The sequence below is a fragment of the Molossus molossus genome, unplaced genomic scaffold (genome assembly GCF_014108415.1).
Source record: "Molossus molossus isolate mMolMol1 unplaced genomic scaffold, mMolMol1.p scaffold_m16_p_4, whole genome shotgun sequence".
NCBI classification, from domain to species: Eukaryota; Metazoa; Chordata; class Mammalia; order Chiroptera; family Molossidae; genus Molossus; species Molossus molossus.
In genome coordinates this window covers 43,746,725-43,774,166 of record NW_023425377.1, presented here as the reverse complement: position 1 = coordinate 43,774,166, position 27,442 = coordinate 43,746,725, and the positions used below count along the sequence as shown (strand labels likewise).

Sequence of the window (27,442 nt, the reverse complement as noted above, 5' to 3'; positions counted from 1 at the left end):
GCAAAGGTAGGGGCAATGGGGGGCATCTGTAATAGTGCCAATAATAAAATAGTAATATATATCTTATTATTTATAAAATATTAAAAATAATGCACTTATGGTATTGATAAACTTTTTTTTAAAGTTAAAGATAATGGTAAGTTTTGTCATTTGACAGCTTGAATTTTTGTATCAATTTAGTATATGGAGACATTGAATTTTAAGAGAGTACATGAGTTTTCAATTTGCCTGTAGTATGCTTTACTAAAGAGTTTAGTGATTCTTCTTTTGGAAAAATACAAATTCATTCTGACTGAAGGCAGCGTATTCTACGTGCTGCTAAGAACACAGGTTGATATAAGATGTCATGTACCTATTAGCAATTGATGGCATTGATTTAATTTTGTTTCTTCTCATTTCCTCTGTAAAAGTCCCACAGGTTTGCTGTATGATATTTTGTAGGATTTTTAAAAGGCCGGAATCAGTTCTGTACTTTGGTAGATTTAAAACAAAAACCTTTTGGGTGAGAAAGATCAGCTTCTCTTTGTCTAAAGCTTTCTATGTAAATTTTATCATCTTAGTATCAGAAGTCCAATTACACATAATTTATTTTATGAGGGCTCTAGTGGTTTTTATTTGTAAAAATCTTTAAAAACTTACCTTTATTGTTGGATGTATTACAGATGGCCCCCTGTTCGTCCCCCAGTGACCCCCCTCCTCCCCAACCCCCCCTCCCTCCTACCTTCCCACACTATTGTTTGTGTCCATTGGTTATGCATATACGCCTAGAAGTTCTTTGTTTTATCTCTTCCAACCCTCCCTTCCCCCTTCCCTTTGAGGTTCATCAGTCTAACAACCAATTTGTACCTCTTAATTCCTTAATCTTTTTTACCCATCCCTCCAGCTCCCTCTCATTTGGCAAGGAACAAAAAGTTCTCTGTATCTGTGAGTATGTTTCCGTTCTGCTTGCTCATTTTGTTTGTAAATTCCATTGTTGATAGATATGTATTTATTGCCATTTTAGTGTTCATATTTTTATTCTTCTCCTTCAAGAAGACGGTTCAACATTTCATGTAGTACCGGTTTGGTGTTGATTAACTCCTTTAGCTTTTTCTTATCTGGGAAACTCTTGATATGTCCATCAATTCTAAAGGATAGCTTTGCAGGATAGAGTAATCTTGGTTGTAGTCGTTTTTCATCACTTTGAATATCTCTTGTCACCTTTCTGGTCTGCAAAGTTTCTTGTGAGAAATCAGCTGACAGTCTTATGGGAGCTCCTTTGTAGGTAATAAACTGCTTTTCTCTTGCTGCTTTTAAGATTCTCTGTCTTGCCCTGGCCTGTTTGGCTCAGCAGTTGGAGTGTTGGCCTGCGGACCAGAGAGTCCCGGGTTCGGTTCCCGCTAGGGGCACGTACCAAAACAAACAAACAAAAAAAACAAAAACAACAACAACAAAAACGATTCTCTCTGTCTTTCTTTAACCTTTGGCATTTTGGTAATGATGTGTCTTGGTGTGGACCTTTTTGGGTTCATCTTGTTTGGGACTTTCTGTGCTTCCTGGACTTGTATGTCTCTTTCCTTCATCATTTAGGGAAGTTTTCTGTCATTATTTTTTCTTTTAATTTTTTTTTTTTAATCCTTACTCGAGGATATTTTTCTATTTATCTTCAGATAGAGTGGGAGGGAGGGAGAGGGAGAGGGAGAGAAACATCGACGTGAGAGGGACACATTGATTGATTGCCTCCCACATGGCCCCGACCAGGGCTGGGGATGAACATAACTGAGGTACGTGCCCTTGGTTGGAATTGAACTCGCAACTCTCTGTTTCTCAGGCTGACACTGTACTGCTGAGCCAAACTGGCTAGGGCTCTGTCATTATTTTTTCAAATAGGTTTTCAATTTTTTGCTCTCTCTCTTCTCCTTCTGGTACCAACCCATGATGCGAATGTTGATACGCTTGAAGTTGTCTCAGAGGCTTCTTATACTGTCCTCATTTTTTTTGGATTCTTTTTTTCGTTCTGATTGGGAGTTTTGCTTCATTGTATTCAAATTTGATGGTTTGCTTCTTGGCTTCACCTACTCTACTATTGATTCCTTGTAAATTATTCTTTATTTCAGTTAGTGCATCCTTCATTTCTGACTAGTCATTTTTCACGTTGTTGCTGTTTCCACTAAGTTTCCTTGGAGTTTTCCTTAAGTTCCTTGAAAGTCTCGCTAAGTTCCTTGAGTATCCTTATAACCAGTGTTTTGAAGTCTGCATGTGACTGATTGCTTATCTTCATTTTGTTTAGTTCTTTTTCTGGAATTTTGGACATGTTCTATCACTTGGGACATGTTTCTTCATCTCATTTTCGCTGCTTTCTTGTGTTTGTTTCTATGTATTAGGTAGAGTTGCTATGTCTCCTAGGCTTTGTAGGGTGGCGTGTTGTTGAAACTATCCTGTAGAGTCCAGTGGCACAGTCTCTCTGTTCACGCCAGCTGGGCCCTCAAGGTACACCCCTAGTGTGGACTGTACACCATTTTGTTGTAATTGAGTCTTTTTATTTATTTATAATTAATTTATTTTTTTTACAGATGTCTCTCCTCTTCCCTGCAGACACCTCCTCCCTGTCTTGTGCCACCCTCCCCAAGCATTGTTGTCTATGTCCATTGGTTACACATATATGCATATAAGTTATTTGGTTTCTCTTATCCCTCCCCCCCAACACCCTCCTCTGAGGTTTGTCTGTCTGAACCATACCACCTTGTATGTTTCTGGGTCTGTTTTGTTTGTCAGCTATTTTTGTTCATTATATTCAACAAATAAGTGAGATCATGTGGTATTTTTTTTTTGTTACAAATGTTTCTTCTTTTCCCCTTCCAGACACCCTCCTCCTCATTCTGTCCCCCTACCACCTCCCCAGCATTGTTATCTGTGTCCATTGGTTATGCTTACATGCATATAAGTTCTTTGGTTCATCTCATCCACACCGCCTGCCCCTCTCCTCTGAGGTTTGTCTGCCTGAACCATATTCCTTTCTATTTCTCTGGGTCTATTTTGTTCATCAGCCCACCTTGTTCATTACATTCCTCAAGTAAGTGATATTATGTGGTACTTGTCTTTCTCTAATTGGGTTATTTCACTTAGGATCTCGAGGTCCATCCATCTCTTATCTCAAAGGATAAGAGATCTTTCTTTATTACAAGTGTATAGTTTTCCATTGTGTATATGTACCACAGCTTTTTCATCCACTCATCTATTAATGGACACTTGGGCTGTTCCAGATCTTAGTGTTCATCTATTAATGGACACTTGGGTTGTTCCAGATCAATTGTAAATAGTGCTGCTATGAACATAGGGGTACATACATTCTTTCTGATTGGTGTGTCAGGCTTCTTAGGACATATTCCTAGAAATGGGGTCACTGGGTCAAATGGCATTTTCATTTTTTAGGAAACATATTTTCCATAGTGGCTGCACCCATCTGCATGCCCACCAGCAGTGTACTAGAGTCCCCTGTTCATACCCTTGCCAGCACTTGTTTGATGATTTGTTGATGGCAGCCGTTCTGGCAGGTGTGAGGTGATACCTCATAGTTGTTTTAATTTGCATCTCTCTGATGATTAGTGACATTGAGCATTTTTTCATACGTCTCTTGGCCATTTGTATATCCTTTTTGGAGAGGTGTCTATTTAGGTCCTCTGCCCATTTTTTAATTGGGTTCTTTGTCTTCCTTTTGTTGAGTTGTATGAGTACTCTGTATATATTGGAAATTAACCCCAAATCTGATGGGTCGTTGGCAGTTATGTTCTCCCATATAGTGGGTTCGCTTTCCATTTTGATGGTGGTTTCTTTTGCTGTGCCAAAGCTTTTTAGTTTGATGTTATCCCATGTGTTCATTTTTTTCTTTGTTTATCTTACCTTAGGTGTATCAGTGAAAATTCTGCGGTGTGTAATGTGTGAAATTTTGTTGCCTACATTTTCTTCTAGGAATTTTATGGATTCACAAGTCATATTTAAGTCTTTTATCCATTTTGAGTTTATTCTTGTGTATGGTGTAATTTGGTGGTGTAGTTTAATTTTTTTTTTTTTTTTGCATGTGGCTGTCCAATTTCTCCAACACCATTTCTTAAAGAGGCTGTCTTTACTCCATTGTAATATCATGTCATCTGCGAATAATGACAGTTTCACTTCCTCCTTTCCACTTTAGATCCCTTTTATTTTTTTTTCATGTCTGATTGCTGTGGCTACGTCTTCCAGTACTATGTTACATATGAGTGGTAAAAGTGGGCATTCCTGTCTTGTTCTTGTTCTTAAGGGAAATGCTTTTTGTTTTTGCCCATTGAGTATGATATTTTTGTAGGTTTTTCATATATGGATTTTATTATGTCGAGATATGATCCCTCTCTTCCCACATTGCTGAGTGTTTTTATCAGAAACGGGTGCTGGATTTTGTCGAATGCTTTTTCAGCATCTATTGATATGATCATATGGTTTTTATCTTTCATTTTGTTTATGTGGTGTATCACATTTAATGATTTGTGAATATTGTACCAGCCTTGTGTTTCTAGGATGAATCCCACTTAGACATGGTGAATAATTTTTTAAATGTATTGCTGGATCTGATTTGCTAATATTTTTTAAGGATTTTGGTATCTATGTTCATCAAGGATATTGGCCTGTAGTTTTCTTTCTTTGTAGTGTCTTTATCTTGTTTTGGAATTAGAATTATGCTGACCTCATAAAACAAGTTTGGACTTCTTGAATTTTTTGGAATAGTTTGAGGAGAATGGGTGTTAGTTCTTATTTTAAAGTTCGGAAAGAGTCCCCTGTGAATTCATACAGACCTGGGTTTTTGTTTGCTGGGAGATTTTTTTTTTATCCTCACCTGAGGACATTTTTTTCATTTTTTGTTCAGATAGAGAGGGAGGGAGAGAAAGGAAGAGAGAGAGAGAGAGAAACATTGATGTGAAAGGGACACATTGAGTGACTGCCACCCACACGACCAACCAGGGCCAGGGACAAACCACACCCGAGGCACTCGCCCTTAGCGGGAACTGAACCCGGGTGTCTTTTGTCTGCAGGCCAACACTCTAACCGCTGAGCCAAACTGGCCAGGGCGGGAGATTCTTGATTACATCTACAATTTTCTTAATTGTAATCGGTCTGTTCAAGTTTTTTATCTCTTCCTGATTGAGTTTTGGGAGACTGTGTTTGTAGGAAGTTTTCCATTTTGCCTAAATTATCCAATTTGTTTGCATATAATTGTTCATAGTATTTGTTAATGATTCTTTGTATTTCTGTGGTGTTAGTTAAGTCTCTTCTTTCTCTTCTGATTTTGTGTATTTGGGTCCTCTTTCTTTGTTTCTTGATGAGTCTAGCTAAGGGTCTATCAGTCTTCTGTATCTTTCCAAAGAACCAGCCCCTTGTTTCATTGATCTTTATAATTGTTGTTTGTTTTTTTTTAATCTCTATATCATTTATTTCTGCCTTGATCTTTACTATTTCTCTCCTTGTACCTGCTCTGGTTTTTTTTGTTTTTTTTGTTTGTTTGTTTGTTTGTTTGCTTTCTAGTTCTTTAAGTTGTGAGATTGGATAGTTAGTTAGAAAAAGTTCTTGTTTTCTGAGGTAAGCCTGTAGTGCTATGAACTTCCCTCTTAGAACTGCTTTTGCTGCGTCCCATAGATTTTGTGTTGTTGTGTGTTCATTTTCATTGTTTTCCAGGAAGTTTTAAATTTTTTCCTTGATCTTCATGGTAACCCACTCATTGTTTAATAACATGCTATTTAGCTTCCATGTGTTTAAGTGATTTTTTGTAACTGATTTCTAGTTTTATGCCATTGTGATCTGAGAAGATGTTTGATATTTCAGTCTTCTTGAATTTGTAGAGACTTAGTTTGTATCCCAACATGTAGTCTATCTTTGAGAATATCCTATGTGCACTTGAGAAGAATGTGAATTCTGCAGTTTTGGGGTATAATTTTCTGTAGATATCTATTAAGTCCATTTGATCTAGTGCATTATTTAGGTTCTCTGTTTCCTTGTTAATTTTTTGTCTAGAGTATCTATCCAGTGATGTCAGTGGGATGTTGAAGTCCCCTGTCATGATTGTGTTGCTGTCGATTTCTCTTTGAAGTCCTCCAGAAGTCTTTAAATACATGTTGGTGCTCCTATGTTGGGTGTATATATGTTTACCAAGGTTATATCTTCCTGTTGGTTAGATCCTTTCAATGTTAAGTAGTGACCTTTTATGTCTCTAGTTATGGCTTTCATTTTGAAGTCTATTTTATTGAATATGAGTATTGCTACCCCAGCTTTTTTTTCTTTCCATTTTCTGGGAAGATTTTTTTTTTTTTGTACCTTCACTTTCAAATTATGTGAGTCTTATGTTGTGAGGTGGGTCTCTCGTAAACATATATATATAAGAGTAATGATTTCTTTTTTTAAAAAATTATTTTATTTATTTTTGTTACCGATGTTTCTCCTTTCCCCCCATTGACACCCTCCTCCCCCTCCCTCCCTGCCCTGTCACCTGCTTTGTTGTCCATGTCCATTGGTTATGCATACATGCATATAAGTTCTATGGTTTATCTCTCCCCCACCCCACCCCCTTTTCTGGGGATTGTGAGTCTGTACCCTACTTCCACATCTCTGGGACTGCCCTGTTCTTCAGTCTGTTAGGTTCATTATATTCCACAAATAAGTGAGATCATATGATATTTATCTTCTTTTTTTTTTTTTGGCTTGTTTCACTTAGGATAATGCTTTCCAGGTCCCTCTGTGTCATCTCAAAGGATAAGAACTCTTTCTTTCTTACAGAAGAGTAATACTAAAGAGTAATGATTTCTTAATCAATCAGCTACTCTGTGTCTTTTGATCGGAGAGTTCAATCCACTTATATTTAAGGTTATTTTTCATATGTACTTATGTATTACTATTTTTGTTTATTGTGGTTATATTTTCCTTCCTGTTTCTTCTTCTAATTACAGCAGTCCTTTTAACATTTCTTGCATTGCTGGTTTGGTGCTAATATATTCCCTTCGCCTTTTCTTTTTTCTTTTTGTCTGGAAAGCTCTATTTCGCCTTCTGTTTGGAATGATAGCCTTGCTAGATAGAGTATAGTCTTGGATTCAGATCCTTGTTTTTCATTACCTTGATTACTTCATGCCATTCCCTTCTGTCCTGTAGTGTTTCTGTTGAGAAGTCAGCTGATAGCCTTATGGGGGTTTCTTTGTAGGTAACCTGTTGCTTATCTTGTGCTGCCATTAAGATTCTCTCTTGCCCTGGCCAGTTTGGCTCAGCAATTAGAGCATCGGCCTGTGGACTAGAGAGTCCCGGGTTTGGTTTCCGCTAAGGGCACGTACCTTGGTTGCAGTTTTTACTGTCCCTGGTTGGGCTTGGGTGGCTAGCAACCACTCCAATGTGTCTGTCTGGCATTGATGTCTCTCTCTCTCTCTCTCTCTCTCTCTCTCTCTCTCTCTCTCTCTCTCCCCCCCCTCCTCTCTCCCTCCTGCTCTATCTGAATATAAAAGCAAAACTGTTCTCGGGTGAGGATGAAAAAAAAGATCCTCCCTTTATATTTACTTTTTGACACTTTATTATGTGTCTTGGTGTGGGCCTGTTTGGGTTGTTCTTACTTGGGGCTCTTTGTGCTTCTTGGACTTGTATGCCTTTTTCCTTCACCAAGTTAGGGAAGTTTTCTGTCACTGTTTCTTGAAATATATTCTGTAACCCTTCTTCATTTTCTTCTTCTTCTGGAACTCCTATGATGTGGATATTGTTATGTTTCATATTGTCCCATAGCCCTCTTAGGCTGTCGTCCTGTTTTTTAACTGTGTGTTTTTTTTTTCTTTTTGGTTGTCTGGGTCATTTTTTTTCTATCCTGTCTTCTAATACACTGATTCGATCCTTGGCCTCCTCTGCTCTGGTAGTTATTCTTTCCAATGTGTTCTTTGTTTCTGCTGTGTCATTCATCTTTTCCAATTGTTTGTTTTTCAATGCTTCTCTATATCTTTACTCATGCTGTTGAGCTTCCTCATGATTATTACTCTGAACTCTCCTTCAGATATCTTGCTCAATTCCCTTTCATTTATATCATCTTCTGTGTTATTATCTTAGTCTTTCATTTTGTATTTGTTTCTTTGTTTCACCATTTTGGCTGTCTCAGTGGGTTTTGGAGCCTGCCCAATTTTTCCTGTGGGTGTTGGTGTTTCACTTGTTGTGGCTTTCTCTACTGGATTTTGGATGAGTGTGGGAGGGACCCATGTTAAACACCACTGTCAGGTCTCACTTTCCTGGTAGATTTGCAAACCCAGGAAAGGTTCAGTTATCCTCTAGCTTTTTGTCTGGAGGCTATTTGTCTCAGTTACTTGATGAGCTTTGGGTTGTATCCCTCACAGGAATGAAAAAATTCCTCAGGTGTTCAGGATAAGAGGATTTCCAGAGGGTGGGGCAGATGCTTGCTGGCTCTTAATGAGTCTCAATTTGCATTTCTCTGGCCTGGCCAGGTGGTATTAAATTCCTGAGGGAGGGGCTGTTGCTTCTCCCCAAGGTTCTGTGAAGGACCTTTTTGAGTAAGATGGCTACTCTCCTGTGAGGGAGTGATTCTGCACAAAACTCTCATTGCTGTCCCAGCTCTTTGAGCTCCTGACTCTGTCTACGCAGTTCCAGTCCAGTCTGCCCTCCCTCTGCTGGAGCCCAAGGTGAATGGCTGTAGCTAATTTAGTGCTTTGTGCTGGCCCTCTGTGCTATGGAGCCAGCTTGGGATTTTAACCCTGAGGGAGCTGCTCACATCTAAAATAGCTGCTGTCTGTGGGCTCCCTGCCAGCTCTTTCGTGCCTCCGCAGTTCCTACGAGGCTCAATTTAGTGTCCTCTTTCTGACCATGGTTATATGGGTCCTCTCCAGCTGCTTTTCTGTTGTTTTTTCCTGATGATTTATTTGTCTTTATTTTAGTTGTAATTCCAGTTTGGTCCTGGGAGACAGCCTTTGTAGCTTCCATTCACTCCGCTGCCATTTTGGAATCCTGTAATTGGATCTTGATTGTTGTTGGCACATCAATGGGAGGGATTTACTAAGGCTGCTCAGCTGCAAGAACTGGCTGTGCCCACTGACCACTGGCTTCTGACTCCCTTGGAACAAGACTTACTTCAGCAGGGCTCTGGTACCCACTAAGTCCACTCATTGAGTGTGTCACTTGTGGAGGTGGTTGGGTGATGGTGCTTTGATGTGGTCTGAAGCTGTCCACTGGGTGTTCTGGCTCTGGGGCAAGGTCAGCCTTTGCCTGTGTTCTTCCTGGGGTCACCAGGCATAAGCTACAGAGTGATCTGCCCATGACTGGTGCTTGTGCTAGGCTTGGAGGTGACCAGGCAGAGCCAAGCTGTGAACCAAGGCTGGCTGCTCCTAGTGCCAGGCCTGGGGCCACTTAAGGAGAGGTATGGTACTTGCTGAGACAGATCCTGCTTGTTTGAGAGATTTTAGGAAACTCTGAGGTAGAATCCAAGGCAGGCTAATCTTATGTTAAAGCCACTGGAAACTGCTTGGGTGGGCCAGAAGGTTGGGTGAGGCAGGGCCTCAGGGAATCACCAGGGTAGGGCAAACAGCGTGGGCCAGATTGCTGGATTCCCAGATATGGCTGCCATCTGCTGCTCCAGGGAAGGGCTCACCAAAGGAACAAGGCCTCCCACAGCAAGTCTGTCCAATTGAAAGCAGCTCCTCCAGTTTTCGCCAAAGCCAAACAATTCAGTTCTTCTCCTGTATGTCTCTGGTGCCTTTCAAGCTGCCGACCCAATTCTGGAGTCTGGAGGGTGCAGGTCCAAGTAAGTCTGTGCGCGGGCCTGAGGAGCTGCCTGGGGCTTCAGCAGCCTCAGCCTCCCTCAGCCTCAGTTCCCGCTGGTTTTTACAGCCAGAGTGATGGGGACTTCTCTTGCTGGCACTAGACCCTGAGCTAGGAGCCTGGTTTGGGATGGAACCCCTCACTCCTCAGTGAGTACCTTCACAGCCAAGGTGTCCCCCCTGATTTTTATCCACCACCCATGGGTGTGGAACCAGCCCGTCTGCACCTCCGTCCTTCCCACCAGTCTCGAAGTGGCTGCTGCTTTGATTTTGTAGTTGTAGGACTTCCATTCATCTCAATGTCAGGCCGTTCTGAATGATTGTTGTGTTGTAGTTTAGTTATAATTTTGATGTGGAAGGAGGTGATACTGGGTTTATCTATGCCGCCATCTTGACTGGAAGTCTTATTTGTAAAAAGTTTGATTTCTTTTTATTGTTCTTATTTGTAATAAAGCTTATAGCACTGTATTTGTTGAAATCTTTAGTATTATTTTCCCTACATCCCATTCTACTTCCATATAACTTTATATTAGGCTTAATTTTGTGTGCATTATTCACTGTATACTTTTAAAATAGGAACACCTATTTAATTTTAGAGTCAGCCATATGAAAACCTAAGCAACTGTTGAAAAAATAATTTGTAAGTTTGAGAGCTCCAAAGCTGTTCATAAGTTGTATAGTCTGGTTAATCTTTAGCAGTGGTCACACATTTTTCACAGGTCATTGTTTACCTTCAACTTACTAGTGATAAATGTATAAATAAAATATAACCTTTTTTTCTGGTGGTCATCACTTCCTTCTGGAACTTAAAAGATATTCTTTACATATGTAATTCTTAGAGCTTAAGTTTTTTGTATAGATATTATTAGTCTCACAAGAAAAATCTTTGAACCATTTTCACATTAGAGGACATTTTATGTGAGGTGCTAGACACTGTCAATATTGTTTGATGTTTGAGTTGAGAAAAAACTTGGTAACCTAATAACATAAGTCTTCTCTTACCTTCTGTCAGGTGTGTTAGGCACTTTGATATACAATTTGATGTTAATTTTTGTGGCAGTGTTGGAGTGGAGGAATTTAAAACAACTAAGATTGTTGTTTTTTAAATCCTCACCTGAAGATATTTTCCCATTTATCTTAAGCTAGAGAGAGAGAGAAACAAACATTTATGTGAGAGAGACACACTGATTGGTTGCCTCCCTCACTACCCCGACCGGGGCTGGGGACTGAACCACAACCAAGGCACGTGCCATTGTCTGGAATCGAACCCACAACTCTGGTCCGTGGGCTGACGCTCTAACCGCTGAGCCAAACCAACCAGGGCTAAAACAACTAAGCTTTTTAAAGAACATTGACATAGTTCTGTTGTCATAGCAAATCAATCTTGTAAAAGTTTCTCCCAGCCAAAAAAAAATCATTGGCAACTGAAAGTACCTCATTAATTTGGGGAAAATATCAAGTTAACAAGATGTCCCAAAAGCAGTTGTCGCAAAGCAGGTAGGAATCAAATGTAAATCACAGTGATCTTTTTCCTCTCTGGGGATGCATCTGAAACACAGTATCAAAGACTGGTATCCACTTTACCTGGTTCCACACCCAGATAAGTGACTCTAGTTTGTGTTCATGTCCCCAAGAGATTGATAGGGAATTCCAATCCTGACCAAGAAGCACAAATAACACATACTTCTCATTCTTTAAGCCTTTTAATGACCTCTCCTCATCCTTTTTTTTTGCAAAACAAACTTGGCAGCCAGTTCAGGCAGTAACTAGGTATTGAGCAAGGCTTCACTTACTTCTAAAAGTTTAATCCTTTGATGTCCAAGGCTTTCTAGATTAAGAAGAGAAAACCTGCCCTGGCCAGTTTGGCTCAGCGGTTAGAGCGTCGGCCTGCGGTCCAGAGAGACCCCGGGTTCGGTTCCCGCTAAGGGCACGTACCTCGGTTGCAGTTTGTCCCCGGCCCTGTTCGGTCGTGCGGGTGGCAGCCACTCGATGTGTTCCTTTCACGTCGATGTTTCTCTCTCTCTGTTCCTCTCTCTCCCTCCCACTCTACCTGAGCAAAAAATGGAAAAATGTCCTCGGGTGAGGATAAAAAAAAAAAAAGAAGAGAAAACCTGACTAAATACAATTTATTATATGGATTTTTTTTACAGTTAATAACCGATAGCCGAACTAAGTTAGAATTACTTGTTCAACTATCCATTGAAAGTAATCTGTATTGTTAATCTTACTGTATGCATAGACATGTAAGTTATATATGTTTAAATTTGCTTTTGAAGAAAATATGTCATTGCTGTCAGAGGGATTAATTTAGTTGGTTTAAGTAAGTTTTGTTTTCTCTTTCTCTCTCTTCTTTTTTTTTGGTACGTGCCCCTAGCGGGAACTGAACCAGGACTCTGTTCCACAGGTCGATGCTCTAACCCCAACCACTGAGCCAAACCAGCCAGGGCAAGTTTTGTTTTCTTTACCATACCTTAATACTTCTCCTATTTCACTTTCCCTTTTAACCTAAATTATAATAAACAGACTTATGTATTTTTGTGTACGTGCTATTCCATTTGAGACAGGGAGACTGACCATAACATTTTTTGTCCATTTGCTCAGGTAAGCATCAAGAAAACTTGTCTCTGCTCGGTTCTTTGGGTGGAGAGCAAAAATATGATATAATGATGATGCTAAAGTATTAACATTTATTTAAACTTGTGTACCAAACACTATTCTAAGCAATTTAAGTTTGATTATTTAATCCTCACATAAACTTTTGAATAGATATAATTATAAACTCCATTTTATAGAACAAAGTGAGACATACAGAGGTTCATTAATTTGCTCAAGATTATATAGCTAGTGTGTGGAGGAAACAAGGGTCCGAACTTCAGCTGACCAGTTCAGTCTGCATTCTAAACCATACTGTCTCTGCAAACTTTCACCTACACACCAGTGTGCAATATAAATGTGTACTAACCATGTAGTATGAGAATCTAAGACAAGGAATTAAATTAAAACTTATTCTTGAATTTGTGAACTTGACCTTGTGGTTATCTGAGCACTAGGAAATACAAACTGCTTTTTGGAGATTCTTCCTCAATCAGGGAGCACTGGTAATAAGATAATTACAAGGAAACAGTTCAACATGAGGGATAGTTAGCAGACAACCTAATAAGACTAAATAGAAAACTAAGAGTTGATTTAGCAGAATAATCAGAAAAGTACTATTAATTATGTCTATTTAAAGTGTATAAATGAAGAACTTAAGACATCAAAGTAAGTGAATTTGTAAAAGAACCAAATAGAATTTATTAAAATCAAAATTGTGATTATTGAAATAAAAGTCAGTAATTGGAGAAAATTATTAATAGAAAAAGTTCAATAGCAGAGTAGAAACAAGGGAAAGAATTTACTTAGGAGTAAATAGAAATGAATCTGAAATTAGAAATTCTGTGAAATTGGAGTCAAATTCAAAGACAATCTTCAAAGCATGGATATACATAAAATAGAACTTTACAAAGAACAAAAATGAGACTGACAGTGACTTCTCAGTAGCAGAAATAGAGGTCAGGCCCTGGCAGATTTGGCTCAGCGGTTAGAGCGTCGGCCCATGGACCAGAGAGGCCTGGGTTTGGTTCCCACTGAGGCTACGTACTTCGGTTGTGGTTTTTCCCCAGCCCTGGTTGGGATCGTGTGGGTGGCAGCCAGTCGATATGTCTCTCTCACATCGATGTTTTTCTCTCTCTCTCTTCCTCCTTCTCTCTTCCTCCTGCTCTGAGGATAAATGCAAAAATGTCCTCGGGTGAGAATAAAAAAAGAAAGAAATATAGAGGTCAGAATAACATCTGCAAAGGACTGTAAGAAAAGCACTGTCAATCAGGAATTCTGTATTTAGTTAAACTGGCATGCAAGAATAAGGGCAGCCCTGGCCTGTTTGGCTCAGTGGTTAGAGCCTCGGCTTGCAGTTCAGAGAGACCCGGGTTCGGTTCCCACTGAGGGCAGGTACCTCGGTTGCAGTTTGTCCCCGGCCCTGGTTGGGTCATGTGGGTGGCAGCCACTCGATGTGTCCCTTTCACGTCAATGTTTCTCTCTCTCCCTCTCACTCTATCTGAACAAAACATGGAAAAATGTCCTCGGGTGAGGATAAAAAAAAAGTTTTTTTTAAAAAAAGGGGGCAAAATGTAGACATCCTGTTAACTAACAGTTGGTGTATCGGAGTGAAGGGTACCTGTGGAAGATTTTTGTTCTATTTTAGCAACTCTTCTATAAGTAAATTATTTCAGCATTAAAATAAAATCCCCACAATTTTAGAGAAAGAAACTGAGAAACTTACTGTTTACAGATGACTATTAAAAAGTGTACTATTGCCCTGGCCGGTTTGGCTCAGCGGTTAGAGCGTCGGCCTGCGGTCCGGAGAGACCCGGGTTCGGTTCCCGCTAAGGGCACGTACGTACTTCGGTTGCAGTTTGTCCCCGGCCCTGGTTGGTCGTGCGGTGGCAGCCACTCGATGTGTCCCTTTCACATTGATATTTCTCTCTATATATCTCTTCCTCTCCCTCCCTCCCACTCTATCTGTACAAAAAAATGGAAAAATGTCCTCGGGTGAGGATTAAAAAAAAAAAAGAAAAAAGAAATGTACTCTTGCCCTGGCCAGTTTTGCTCAGTGATTAGAGCGTGGGCCCGTGGACCAAAGAGTTGTGGGTTTGATTCCGGACAAGGGCACTACTTTGGTTGCAGTTCATCCCCAGTCCTGGTCAGGGTTGTGCAGGAGGCAGTCTATGTGTCTCACTCACATCAACATATCTCTCTCTTTCCCTCTCTCTCTGTCTCTCCCTTTCACTCCCCCTCTATCTGAAGATAAATAGAAAAATATCCTTGGGTGAGAATTTTTTTTTTTAAATGTGCACTATTGACGAAACTCTTAAAGTATATATACTTTATAAATAAGGGACTTGAACTTGGAAGGGAGGATTGAGTGGCAAGAAACAGTGATGAAAGAAATTGGTAAATGTGGATACATATTTATATAATCATCAACATCATTGTGAACTTACATGTACTAAGTATATTTTGTTTAATTCTTGTAACAACACAGTGATATAGTTACTAATAATTTTCTGAACTAAAGGATGTCGTTCTCCAGTTTGAAAGAGCTCATTCAGTCCCCAGCACAATGAATGAAAAAGGCCCAAACCAAATTACATCTCATGAAATTTGACAATTTCAAGAGTAAAGAGAAAATCATTTAACTTTTCAGAGAAGGAAGAAACACATCACCTACAAAGTAGAGAAAATTAGAATGTCACCAGGCTTGTCAATAGCAACTCTGGAAGGTAGTGCACAGTGAAACAATGCCTTTAAAAACTTGAGGAAAAGATCTTTAACTTGGTATTCTGTATTCAACCAAATGATCAATCAGATGGCAAATGTAATTTTCCTTCCAGGTACCCATTCTTAAGAAGCTATTAGAGTTTGTGATTTTATAAAATAAGTTGAGGATGATGAAAAAGGAGGAAAGACATAATTTTCAGAAACAGGGTACCAACCTGGGAAAGGAACTGAGGGAACATGCCTAGGGAGCAGGTGGGGAGGATTGAAGCAAGAGGCGAGGTACTTTTGTGAAGAGACCAAAAAATTTGGAGCAGTACATCTACATATATGTTCAGATATTTGAAAATTACAGGGCTTTTATAGATCTAATATAAGTGTTTTACAGTTTTGATATATGTATATAGGAGAACTAAGCAAATAAAAATCTCATCAGTTATTAACCTCAGGGGAAGAAAGATACTCAAGAAAGGCTAACTGTGTTACTTTTTTCAGTAGTGGCAACTATAAATATTGAATATTGATTCAACCAAAAGTTACAGTTACCTAGCAGTGATGATAATGGATGAGGATAGGAGGTGAAGTCAACATGGAGACAAAGCCTAATCTATTTTAATAAGAAGTCAGTTTAAATTATCTAAAAATTGATAAATAGCAATAATCATTATTTACAGTAGCCAAGATATGGAAACAACGCAACTGTCCTTCAACAGATGATTTGATAAAGAACATGTGGTACATATATACAGTGGAATACTACTCAGCCCTAAAAAGATTGCCCAGCCAGTGTGGCTCAGTGGTTGAGCATTGACCTAGTCGAGAGGTTGCCAGTTTGATTCCTGGTCAGGGCACATGCCTGGCTTGTGGGCCAAATCCGCAGTGGGGGTGTGCAGAAGGCGGCAGATTGATGTTCTCTCTCATCGATGCTATCTCTCTTTCCCTCTCCCTCTCAAAAAAAAAAGTTTTTTTAAGATGAAATACTGCCATTTGTGATAACATGGATGGATCTTGAGAGTATTTTGCTAGGTGAGTATTGTGTCAGGCAGAAAAGGACAAGAACTATATGAGTTCACGCATACTTGGCATATAAAACAAAAGGCAACAAATGAACAAACAAAACAAAAAACCCCAGCTCATTGATACAGACAACAGATTGGTGGTTACCAGAGGGGAAAGGGGGTTCGAGGAGAGGTTGAAGAGGGTATAGGGGGCCAAATACAAGGTGACAGAAAGACTGCACTTCGGGTAGTGATCACGTAATATAAACTGGTAAACCTGAAATTTACATTAATGTTATTAACCAGTGTTATCTTAATACATTTAATTTTAAAAGTCCAAACTGGGTCATAAAAAGAGGAAAAGAAAAGAAATAGCAGCAGGTTCTTACTTATAAATATTAGGGGGAAAAAACACCTTGGTAATTACCACTAACCAATGAAGAGATCTATATGTCAGAGATTTGCAATTTTTAATAGCTTTTTGTTACTCACTGATTTTTTTTTTTTTTTTTTTTGTATCCTCACCTGAGGATATTTTTTCCATTTATTTTTTTAGATAGAGTTGAAGGGAGGGGGGGAGAGAAAGAGAGAAAAACATTGATATGAGAGAGACATATGAGGTAGCCTCCTACACAAGCCCCTGGGGCTGTGGATTGAACCTGAAACCCAGAAAGGTGCTCTTGACTGGGTTTCGGGCCGATGCTTCAGGCACTGAGCCACATTGGCCAGGGCTTACTTGTTGATTTTTTTTTTTTTTTTAAGTCTATGTGTTTGTATACTTTTGAATTACAGTAAGGATTCGTGTAAAACAGTGGTTCTCAACCTTCCTATTGCTGTGACCCTTTAATACAGTTCCTCATGTTGTGGTGACCCCCAACCACAAAATTATTTTCGTTGCTCCTTCATAACTATAATTTTGCTACTGTTATTTCTTATGCGACCCCTGTGAAAGGGTCATTCAACCCCCAAAGGGGTTGCGACCCACAGGTTGAGAACCGCTGGTTTAAAAGGATTTTTAAAAAAGCATTTTACAGGATGGTTTTATTCAGAGAACTGTAGGTAGTAGGATCAAATTTGAATATGTATTTCTTGGTAAATAGTGTATGGGTGCCACCGAACAAGAAAAGTGACATAGAAACACATGGGGAAAAAGACAGTGAATTCAGTTCTACAAATACTGTGTTTAAGGTAACTGGGAGACCACATGAGGTGTTCATTAGCAGGTGGAGGTGAAATGTCTACCTAGACTCAGGAGAAAAGTTTAGAGTGGTAATATAGATTTCAGTGCATCAGCTAATACATTGAGAACCTACTATGTGTCACATAATCATTATTTCTGACTCTGGACAGCTAAAGAAGGGTTTAAGGAGAGAGTATAAAGAGATAGAAAAGGAAGAGAGAAACAGGAAGGAAGGGAGGGAGAGAGGGAGGGAGGAAAGTATTAGGAAAGGAAAAGGAGGAGGATTATTAAAGAAAGGGAAAGATAAATAAACATGGCAGTCATTCTCATACAAGGGGGAGAAGAAATGTGGGTAGTAGAGAATGAGAGTGTAGTTTTCATGTTACTACTTTTCCTCTGTGCTTGTATTGCAAACTCTCTCAGGTTTAAGCAAATAAAATATTCTCTCTAATATCCCCACTATAATTTTATATATATATATATATATATATTTTGTTTTTAAATACTTGGAGTTTTAATAAAAAAGGAAAAGGAAGATGTCAGAAAGAAAAAACCTGAGTAGATTGTGAAAACATTTCCTAACTGCACCTATCAATTATTACTGTTCAAGTCAGTTGATAAAAGTAAACCTAACTGAAATGGTATGGGATGATAAGTTTCTAATCCTGGAATAGGGAAAGCCTTAAGTAAACTAAATCCCTAATCTGTGATGAAAGTTGATATTTGATTACATAAGACTTTAAAGCTTCTATATGAAAGCTTGAACAAAGTTTAAAAAATGTGATGCAACAAAATACATGCGAAACCTGTACACTGATAAAATACTGTAAACTATAAAATACTGGATATGCCATGTTCATGGATTAGAACACTCAATATTGTTAAAGTGTAATTCTCCTCTAAATAATTGTTAGAATAAATGCAATCCCAATCATAATCACAGGACTTTTTTTTCCCCATAGAAAATGGCAGAATGGTTCCAAAATGTATTTGGAAATGCAAAGGACCCAAACAATCCAAAACAATCTTGAGTAATTTGGAAGGCATCACTTCCAGACTTCAAGTCTTAGTATAAAACTACAGCAGTCAAGACAGTGTGGTACCAGCACAGGTATAGGATCAACAAATATCCCAATGTAATATAGCAGCCCAGAAATGGACCCAAACTTGCACAGTCATTTGATTTTTAAGAAAAGTGCCAAATTAATTCAATAGGCAAAGGATATCCTTCAACACAGTAACTGGGATTACTGGATGTTCATGTCAATAAGGTAATCTTTGACCTTCACTTTATATCACCAAAATATTCAAATAATTAAAAGTGAATTATGGGCTCTGTCCGGTTTGGCTCAGCGGTTAGAGCATTGGCCTGCGGTCCAGAGAGACCTGGGTTCAGTTCCTGCTAAGGGCACGTACCTTGGTTGCAGTTTGTTCCTGGCCTTGCATGCAGGTGGCAACCATTCAATGTGTCCCTTTCACATCAATGTTTCTCTCTCTCTCTCTTCCTCCCACTCTATCTGAACAAAAAATGGAAAAATGTCCTCGGGTGAGGATAAAAAAAAATGAATTATGGACCTAAAAGTAAAAACTAAAAATTTTAGAAGAAGAAATAGAAAATTTTTATATTTTGGAGATAGGCAGAATTATCTTAGAATAAAAAAGCACAAACACAAAACCAAAACTCTTTGAAAGACACTGTTAAAAAAAAAAAAAGGAAAGACAAACACCAGGAAAAAGATTACATATATTAGACATGGGGCTAGATCTAGAACATACAAAGAACACAAATGAATAAAATGACTAAATTAAAAAATGGGCAAAAGATGTAAACTTACCTAACCAAAAAAGATCTATGAACGGTCAACAAGCATATGAAACGACTAAATATCATTAGTTATCAGGAAAATTAAAATTAAAACCACAGCAAGATACTACTTCATACCCACTAGAATGACTAAAATTGAAGAGACTGGTGATACAAAGTGTTGGTAGGATGTGGAACAACTGTTGGCACAAAATCAAAATGATACCAACTGATTTGGGAAACTGATGCACAGTTTCTTAAAAAGTTAAAATTATACTTAAAATGTGATCTAGCAGTTCTATTCCTAAATATTTACTCAGGAGAAATGAAAACTTCACACACTTGTGCATACAAGTTCATAGCAGCTTTATTTTTAATAGCCAGAAGCTGGGCAAATAGTAAATACCTATCAACAGATGAGTGGTTAAACAGATTGTACTGTATCTGTATAACAGAAATGTACTGAACAACAGAAGAATTAACTAATACAGGCAACATCAATATATTTCAAAAACATAATGAAAGAAGTCAGATTTTGAAAAAAAACACAACATGATATGTGATCACATTTATATGAAAATATAGGAAAGACTAACCTATTATTAGTCGTTTAAAATAGAATAAAAAAATTACCCCATTTATTTCAATAGTTGCATGTTACCCTTATGTGTGCTTCTTATAAATGAATTCGGAGGAAAATGGTGTGTTTGAACTTTGATTAGCCACAGGAAAGTAGATTTATGGTAAGTAGTTTGAAAGTACTTCTTAAAATGGGTTATTTTTTTTAAAGGATCTTGTGCAAATTAATGTCAGAGAACCATTTTAACTAGATTGGGACAGACTGCTAATTCAGCTATGAATAAGCTTTATTAATAATTCAGACTTACCTGTTGATTACTAATTTTTGCATTTCTGGCAGAAACTTCTTCGGCATCTGATAGAACTTTAGACCTCAGCGTCTTCCCTTACCCCCAACAGCAGTAATTTTACCAAATGTTTCACAGTCTCTAGTAAGGATGTTCATTTTTACTTGGATCTGTGTTTTACAGTTCCAACCCTGATCTTCATTACTCTACTATGATCAACTGGAAATTGTCAGTGTTTGCTTCTTTTACTTGTATTTCATTTAAATTGTTATCTAAAGGAATATAGAAAAATTGCATAGATCATAAATTTATTTAATAAATAATTCCAAAGCAAGTACATATGTAGCTACCACCCAGGTCAAGAAGTAGAATATTTTCACATTCCAGGAGGCCTTATGCATCTCTTCCTATTCTCAATCCCTGCCCCTAGCACCAGAGGTAACCCCCTCTTGACTTTTATTATAATAATTCCCTTGCTTTACTTGTGTGTGCATCTCAAACAAAACTGTTTAGTTTAACTTGTGTTTGAAATTTATGTAAATGAAAACATTCCATGTGTATTATTTTGTGCTTTGCTGCTTTTCCTCAATAACATGTCAGTGAGAATTATCCCAAGTGTTGCATGAAGCTACCATCATTTTCATTCTGTATAGAATTCTTTTGTATGAATATACCACAATTCGTTTTTTCCTAAAAGTTTGCTGCTGTTGCAAAGTATTTGTTCTTGTTACTTCATTCTTCTGCTTGCTATTTAATTTTGATAATAAAAGCATCTTATATCATGCTTATATCACATATTATAGCTCTTTATAATATATACAGTACTTTCATATAGTATATCATCTAAGTTGGTTTTCATTTCAGACTTGTGACATTGGCAGTGTAGCAGTGCATTTTATAATTGGTGATAGAGCTTGTCACTTGCCCAAGCTAAATTTCTAAAAATAAATGAAGTACTAACAACTGCCACAAATACTTTATTACAAAGTATAAACTTTAAACTTTTGATTCTGCTCACACAAATTAAGCATGCTTAATACCTCAACTGAGTTGAAGTATTTCAGATTAACAGTGTATATATTTAGCTAAAGGTATGCCTTATTGTCCTGTTTTTCAAGTCAAGGCTTTATTATTGTTTCTTTGTAAGTTGGCCTAAAAAGCAGTGTCACTAAATTGTGGGAAGGATGTTGGAACATAAATTCTTCAAATTGTCAGCAACACATCTGTTCACACAGGTATAAATACCCGCAGCATTTGCCCTGGCTTTTGGGCATTGTTTGGTATACCCAAAGGTTATTGATTGGATTCCCAGTCAGAGCACATGTCTGGGTTTCACACTTGATCCCTGGTAAGGGGGAATGCAGGAGGCAGCCGACATTGCTCTGACATTGATGTTTCTCTTTCTCTGCCTCCCTCTCCAAAAATAAATAAATAAATATATATTTTATATATCTGCAATATTTGAGTTAGGTGCAGAAAGTGAGGAGGAGAAGAAACTTACGGTGTTGAGTATTTTTGCCATGACATACTACTTTTTTTACTCATGCCAATCTATTTAAAAGTCAAGAGAGTGAAGTTTTAATTCAAGGAAGTTGTGCCAGTCACTAAGTGGTTTGATAACTCACTTCAAGCTTTTCTAAAATCTTATGTCTAAAATCTGAGTTTGTGAATATTCTCTGGTGCAGTAGACCAGTCTGAGCCCTTATTTATGTGCAGAATGTGCTGACCTGTGTTTAAAGCCAAGTTCAGATGTTGATGTTGTTGCAAAGTAACACTCCTTTTGTTATCTTAAGATTTAAAAAAATAAAAAGTTTTCAATATGGATATGTTTTAAGCAACTTTCAGCCAAAAAAGTGAAAATAACTATTACTGTATTAGTGGCAATGTTAAAATTATTCGTGCTGAATTCATTACTTCTCTAAAGGTGTTTATATATAAATGTTTTTAACTATATATACTTTTGAAAAAAATTGTAAAAAGGAAGTTTGTTTAGAAAAGCAAGAAGATGGAAAATTTATTGTTATGACAGTCTAAGGCATGTCCAAAACATTTTAAGATTTATGTATTTACTTAATAAAAACCCATGGAGTTTCCCTGGCCTGTTTGGCTCAGCGGTTAGAGCGTTGGCCTGCAGTCTGGAGAGACCTGGGTTCGGTTCCCGCTAAGGGCACATGCCTCGGTTGCAGTTTGTCCCCGGCCCTGGTTGGTCGTGCGGGTGGCAGCCATTCGATGTGTCCCTTTCACATCGATGTTTCTCTCTCTCTCTCTCTCTCTCTTTTCCTCTGTCTCCCTCCCACTCTATCTGAACAAAAAAATGGAAAAAATATCCTCGGGTGAGGATAAAAAAAACAAAAACAAAAACAAAAAACAAACCCATGGAGTTGCAAACATCCCCTTGGTTTGAATATACATTTCAGCAGATCTGTTTTGTAGGTGGAAATTCTTAACTAAAGCTGTATATTCTTTCTGACTCTTCTATGAAAATAAAAGCAGAAATTGTACTTTAAGCAGTCATTCTTACACTAAACATTTAGAAAGGAAATATTGTGAAAGTCATTTTTATAGTACATGGAGGTAGGGAAATAATATATTTTAAAATTCTCAAAATAAGGAATAGTTAAACTCTAATTGGGAAGGAAATTTGAATTTGGGAAAATTTAGGGTGATAAGTATTATGTATGGATTATAAATTAGGAAACCATTTACTAATTTTAAGTATTAAACAGAAGGAATATATATTTTAAAAAGAAGAAAATATGCCTTCCAATGTAAAATTAATATTTGAAGGTGATTTCTGGCAAAGGTAATTTATAAATAAAAAGGAAATTGCCACCCTGGCCGGTTTGGCTCAGCAGTTAGAGCGTCGACCTGAAGTCCCCAGAGACCCTGGTTCGGTTCCCGCTAAGGGCACGTACCTCAGTTGCAGTTTGTCCCCGGCCCTGGTTGGGTTGTGCGGGTGGCAACTACTCGATGTGTCCCTTTCACGTCGATGTTTCTCTCTCTCTCTCTCTCTCCCTCCCACTCTATCTGAACAAAATATCAAAAAATGTCCTCAGGTGAGGATAAAAAAAAAAAAGGAAATTGCCTAGCTTTACTGTAGATGAGAAAATATGGTGGAATAAATCAAACAGTACATTTTAAGACATCTAATGTCAAATACAGTAGATATGGAAACTTCGGAGTATCTCCATATCTGTCTGTTACAACAATGATGAGTATAAAGAATTTTCAGTGTCAAACAAAAGCATGTATGTTCTCATAGAATTAGTTGAAGGCAATTTTATTTCACAATGAATTCTTAGTGGCCAATGTCTTTGATACAGGGTGGAATTAAACTTGTTAGATAGCAACACTGAAATAACGTTTGTGATATTGTGAATTTGGTCCTTCGCTATTACATTCTTGCTAGGGAGAAAATGCATGAAACATACTATTCTTATAAAGCTTAAAAACTTTTGCAGAATTTACCCAGTTCAGTGGACGAAGCCAATTCCAAGACAGCCACTTCCTTGTTTTGGAGTTTGGGTGAAATGAGGAATGTTCACTCCTGCTTGAAAATAAATATCCCAGGCTCTGAATTTTTACTATGGCAAAAATGTAAATTTTCTTCTTTCTGATTTTCCTCTTTGAATATATGCATAAAAATTAACATGTCATTTTTGTGTAGTTAGAGGACTTATCCTCCAGACTTTGTAGAGTCAGGGTCCTAGATTCATGCTTTATTATTGTGCTTCCTGGACTTGTATGTCTGTTTCCTTCACCAGTTAGGGAAGTTTTCTGTCATTCTTTTTTCTTTTAATTTTTTTTAAAAAATCCTTGCCCTGGCCGGTTTGGCTCAGCGGTTAGAGCGTCGGCCTGCGGTCTGGAGAGACCCGGGTTCGGTTCCCGCTAAGGGCACGTACTTCGGTGGCAGTTTGTCCCCGGCCCTGGTTGGTCGTGCGGGTGGCAGCCACTCGATGTGTCCCTTTCACATCGATGTTTCTCTCTCTCTCTCTCCCTCCCACTCTATCTGTACAAAAAATAATTGGAAAAATGTCCTCGGGTGAGGATAAAAAAAAAAAAAAATCCTTACCCGAGAATATTTTTCTATTTATCTTCAGATAGAGTGAGAGGGGCACATTGATTGGTTGCCTCCCACATGGCCCCCTAGATTTTGGAATTCATTGCTTCAGTTATAATTTGCTGATGATTCCAAGACTTCTTGGCTTCAGAGCTGTATGTCCAGTGGTATACTGGACATCTTGTAAACACACTTCAGTCTTAAAAGGGAAAACTATTGTTTTACAAAACCAAACATCAGGTATACAGGTCACACTGGTCTTAGGGATGACTGGAAATAGACTTGCTCCTCTCGTTGCTGCTTGAAATTTGGAACATGTTTGGCTAAAGTCAACCTTCAACTCTACAGCTTGTCAGTCAAGAAGAAAAGCCCTGGCTACTTTGGCTCAGCAGTTAGAGCGTCAGCCCATGGACTGTAGAGTCTTGGGTTCAATTCCCTGTCAAGGGCATGTGCCTTGGTTGCAGGTTCAATCCCTGGCCCTGGTCAGGGTCATTGGGGGGGTGGGGGACAGCCAATCGATGTGTCTCTCTCACATCGATGTTTCTCTCTCTCTTCCCCCCTCCTCCTTCCCCTCCATCTGACAGTCAGTGGAAAAATATCCTCTGGTGAGGATTAAAAACAGAATTAAAAATAAAAAAGAAGACAAGGTAGGTTCGCTCTGTCCAACTTCAGATAGATTTAAGATTGTCTGGCATGGATTCTGATTGACAAAGCTTGCTTGGCCACCTCAGGATGTAAACTATTTTGACTAACACTCATTCTGGTCATTGTGGGGGGTGCAGGCACCTAATATCCTGATTCAAAATGAAGTATAACCTAACCCTCATTTATCTCTCATGTGCCATTCTAATTTCAGTGGAGAAGGTGATAATTTTGTTTATGGTTATTAATGAGTTATAGCTGTTTGAATATCTAAAAAGAGTTGATTGCTATGCCACTTACTATCTGGGTTGTCTTTGAGAACAAGGGATGCAGTTGAAGAAACCTGTATGAAAATGATTGGCATTGCTTTTTGGAATTAGAGACTATTGTATGGTAATCATGGTGTTTGAATTAGTGATTTTAAAGAGCTTATTAGAATAACTTAAATACTTTTATAGCCATGAAATAGAATGCTCTATGAAAGCAAGGATTTCTGTCTTCTTTCACTGCTATATCCCTAACACCTGATACTCAAAAAAGGCTTGATTTTTTTTTCAGTGTTTAATTTTTGGGGAAATATTTATTCTTAATTTTATCACAGATTTAAGAAGTAAAAGCTTCTAAGGATAAGTAAAGTAACTTGTTTTCTTTTACTTTTTCTTTTTTTTCTAGACTACCTGAGTCAAGACAACATTTATACCCTCCTGGTGGTTAGAAACGAGTCTCTGTAGGACCACAAGCAAAGAAAGGAAACATTCTGTCTTTTTCTTAATTAAATTGACTGTATGAGATATTTGACTTCCAGGATCAAAAACAGAGAAGTAATAAAATTATTATTTTGACATCATTGGACATTCATCATACTGAGGAGCGTGCTTTGTGAACTTCCCGAGTAGAGATTTGGAAACTTCCTTGGTGCTCATTTACACTTTGGCCTATAAGCATGAGTGAATTCTGGTTGTGTTTCAACTGCTGTATTGCAGAACAGCCTCAGCCTGTAAGTATGAAGTAATATACATACTGATTGGGTGGGGTGCTTATGAAACATACCGCTGGTGCTCAAGCTGAGAATCAAGACCCTAGCAGTAATTGCAGGGCAGTTCTAAGGAGTGTCACAGAGAGTAGTTCAGTAGATCTCTGAGCATGTTTGTTGTTTTTTTAAAGAAAGGAAGGAAGAAAAAATAATGTTTCTTGAGTAAAGAACTGTGCTATACCATTGTACCTGACTGAGAAGGTTGTGCTCTTTTACCAAGTAGATAATTTCTGGAGGAAACGTGAGAGAAGGAGGTAAAACAGCTAAGTCAGTCTTGGAAATTAGGGGTGCAAGATGTGATAGCCAGACCAGATTTCACTCACATTCTTTTCATTTTACCATCTCATTTTCCTCACAGCAACCCTCTGAGGAAGATACCATTATCCTTATTTTTCAGTGGAAATAGATTCAGTTTTTTGCCCAAAGTTATATTAAATACAGTAATTGGTCTTGGATGACTTCTTTTATTCCATGCCCCACTTTTTTGTATGTTCTAAGCTATGCACATATTGTTACCTCTGCCAGAATCCTGCCCTCTAACTTCCAATTTTCTGTTTGTCAAGAGTCACCTCTACAAAATCTTCCTCAGCTGTCTCCTGACTTAGCTCTTTAGTTCATTTTTCTATTATGGCATGGAACTTCTTGCACAGTAAATAACTGTTCTTTAGTCTCTCCATTTTTATTTCTGTAGGGGCCTTGACTGTATTTACTTTGTATCTAAAGAATTACATCTAATACCTTGGAGAATCTGTTACATGCTGGCTGGCTGGCTGGCTGGCTGAATAAGTGAGTTTATGGCCCTGGCCAGTTTGGCTCAGCGGTTGGAGCATCGGCCTGCGGTCCGGAGAGACCCGGGTTCGGTTCCCGCTAAGGGCACGTACATCGGTTGCAGTTTGTCCCCGGCCCTGGTTGGTCGTGCGGGTGGCAGCCACTCGATGTGTCCCTTCACGTCGATGTTTCTCTCTCTCCCCCTTCCTCTCTCTCCCTCCCACTCTATCTGTACAAAAAATGGAAAAATATCCTCTGGTGAGGATAAAAAAAAAAAATAAAATAAAATAAAGAACCAAAACTTTAAAAAAAAAAAAAAAATAATAAGTGAGTTTATGGTTTATTGTTTTGTTTTTTGTAAAAACATAAAAGGATGAATGAGATATAATCTTAAGATCTTTTCTAAGCCTTTCCCTAGGCATGCACAGTCACTTTCTAATTTTCCTCATATATGCAGTTATTTTTGGTTTTAATATTTTTCTATATTGATTTTAGAGAGAGAGGAAGGGAGAGGGAGAAAGAGATAGAAACATCGATGAGAGAGAACATTGATTGGCTGCCTCCTGCACGCCCCTCTCTGGGGATTGGGTCCACAACCTGGGCATGTGCCCTGACCTGGAATTGATCTGGCGACCTCTTGGTGCATGGGTCGATGCTCAACCACTGAGCCACACCAGCCAGGCTACAGTTGTTTTGAATGTCCTAGTCTGTTATGTCTCACTCCCAAAAGGATGAAAAATGAAGGATTGGGGGAGAGGTAGAATAGGTGCTGACTTTTTAAATCTCCTGAAGTCACTGCAGCCAGAGGAAGAGCGGCTTGCAACCAGTAGTGCAGCAAGGTGTTCTGACCATGGCTGCCTACCTCTTTCTTCTCTGTGATCAGAAGTAGTGATATTTGGAGGACCATCTCCTTTTTGGTCCACTTTGGCTACCATAGCTGTGTAGGAACACAACAAGGGTTGGCTGATGGTTAATTGCTAAGGGCTG

The 27,442-nt window shown here is 38.5% G+C and overlaps 1 protein-coding gene across 9 annotated transcripts in view; it reads left to right on the top strand.

Annotated features, from left to right (window-relative positions):
- CDC42SE2 (CDC42 small effector 2) overlaps positions 1 to 27,442 on the top strand; it is a 137,768-nt gene that overhangs the window by 69,334 nt on the left and 40,992 nt on the right. For 7 of the 9 annotated variants that reach the window (XM_036282029.1, XM_036282030.1, XM_036282028.1 and 4 more), the window contains one exon: positions 25,327 to 25,651. In XM_036282029.1, coding sequence (XP_036137922.1) covers positions 25,598 to 25,651 — 54 coding nt within the window. In that variant the 5' untranslated portion in view covers positions 25,327 to 25,597. The other 2 variants (XR_004962024.1, XR_004962025.1) reach the window with 2 other exon arrangements.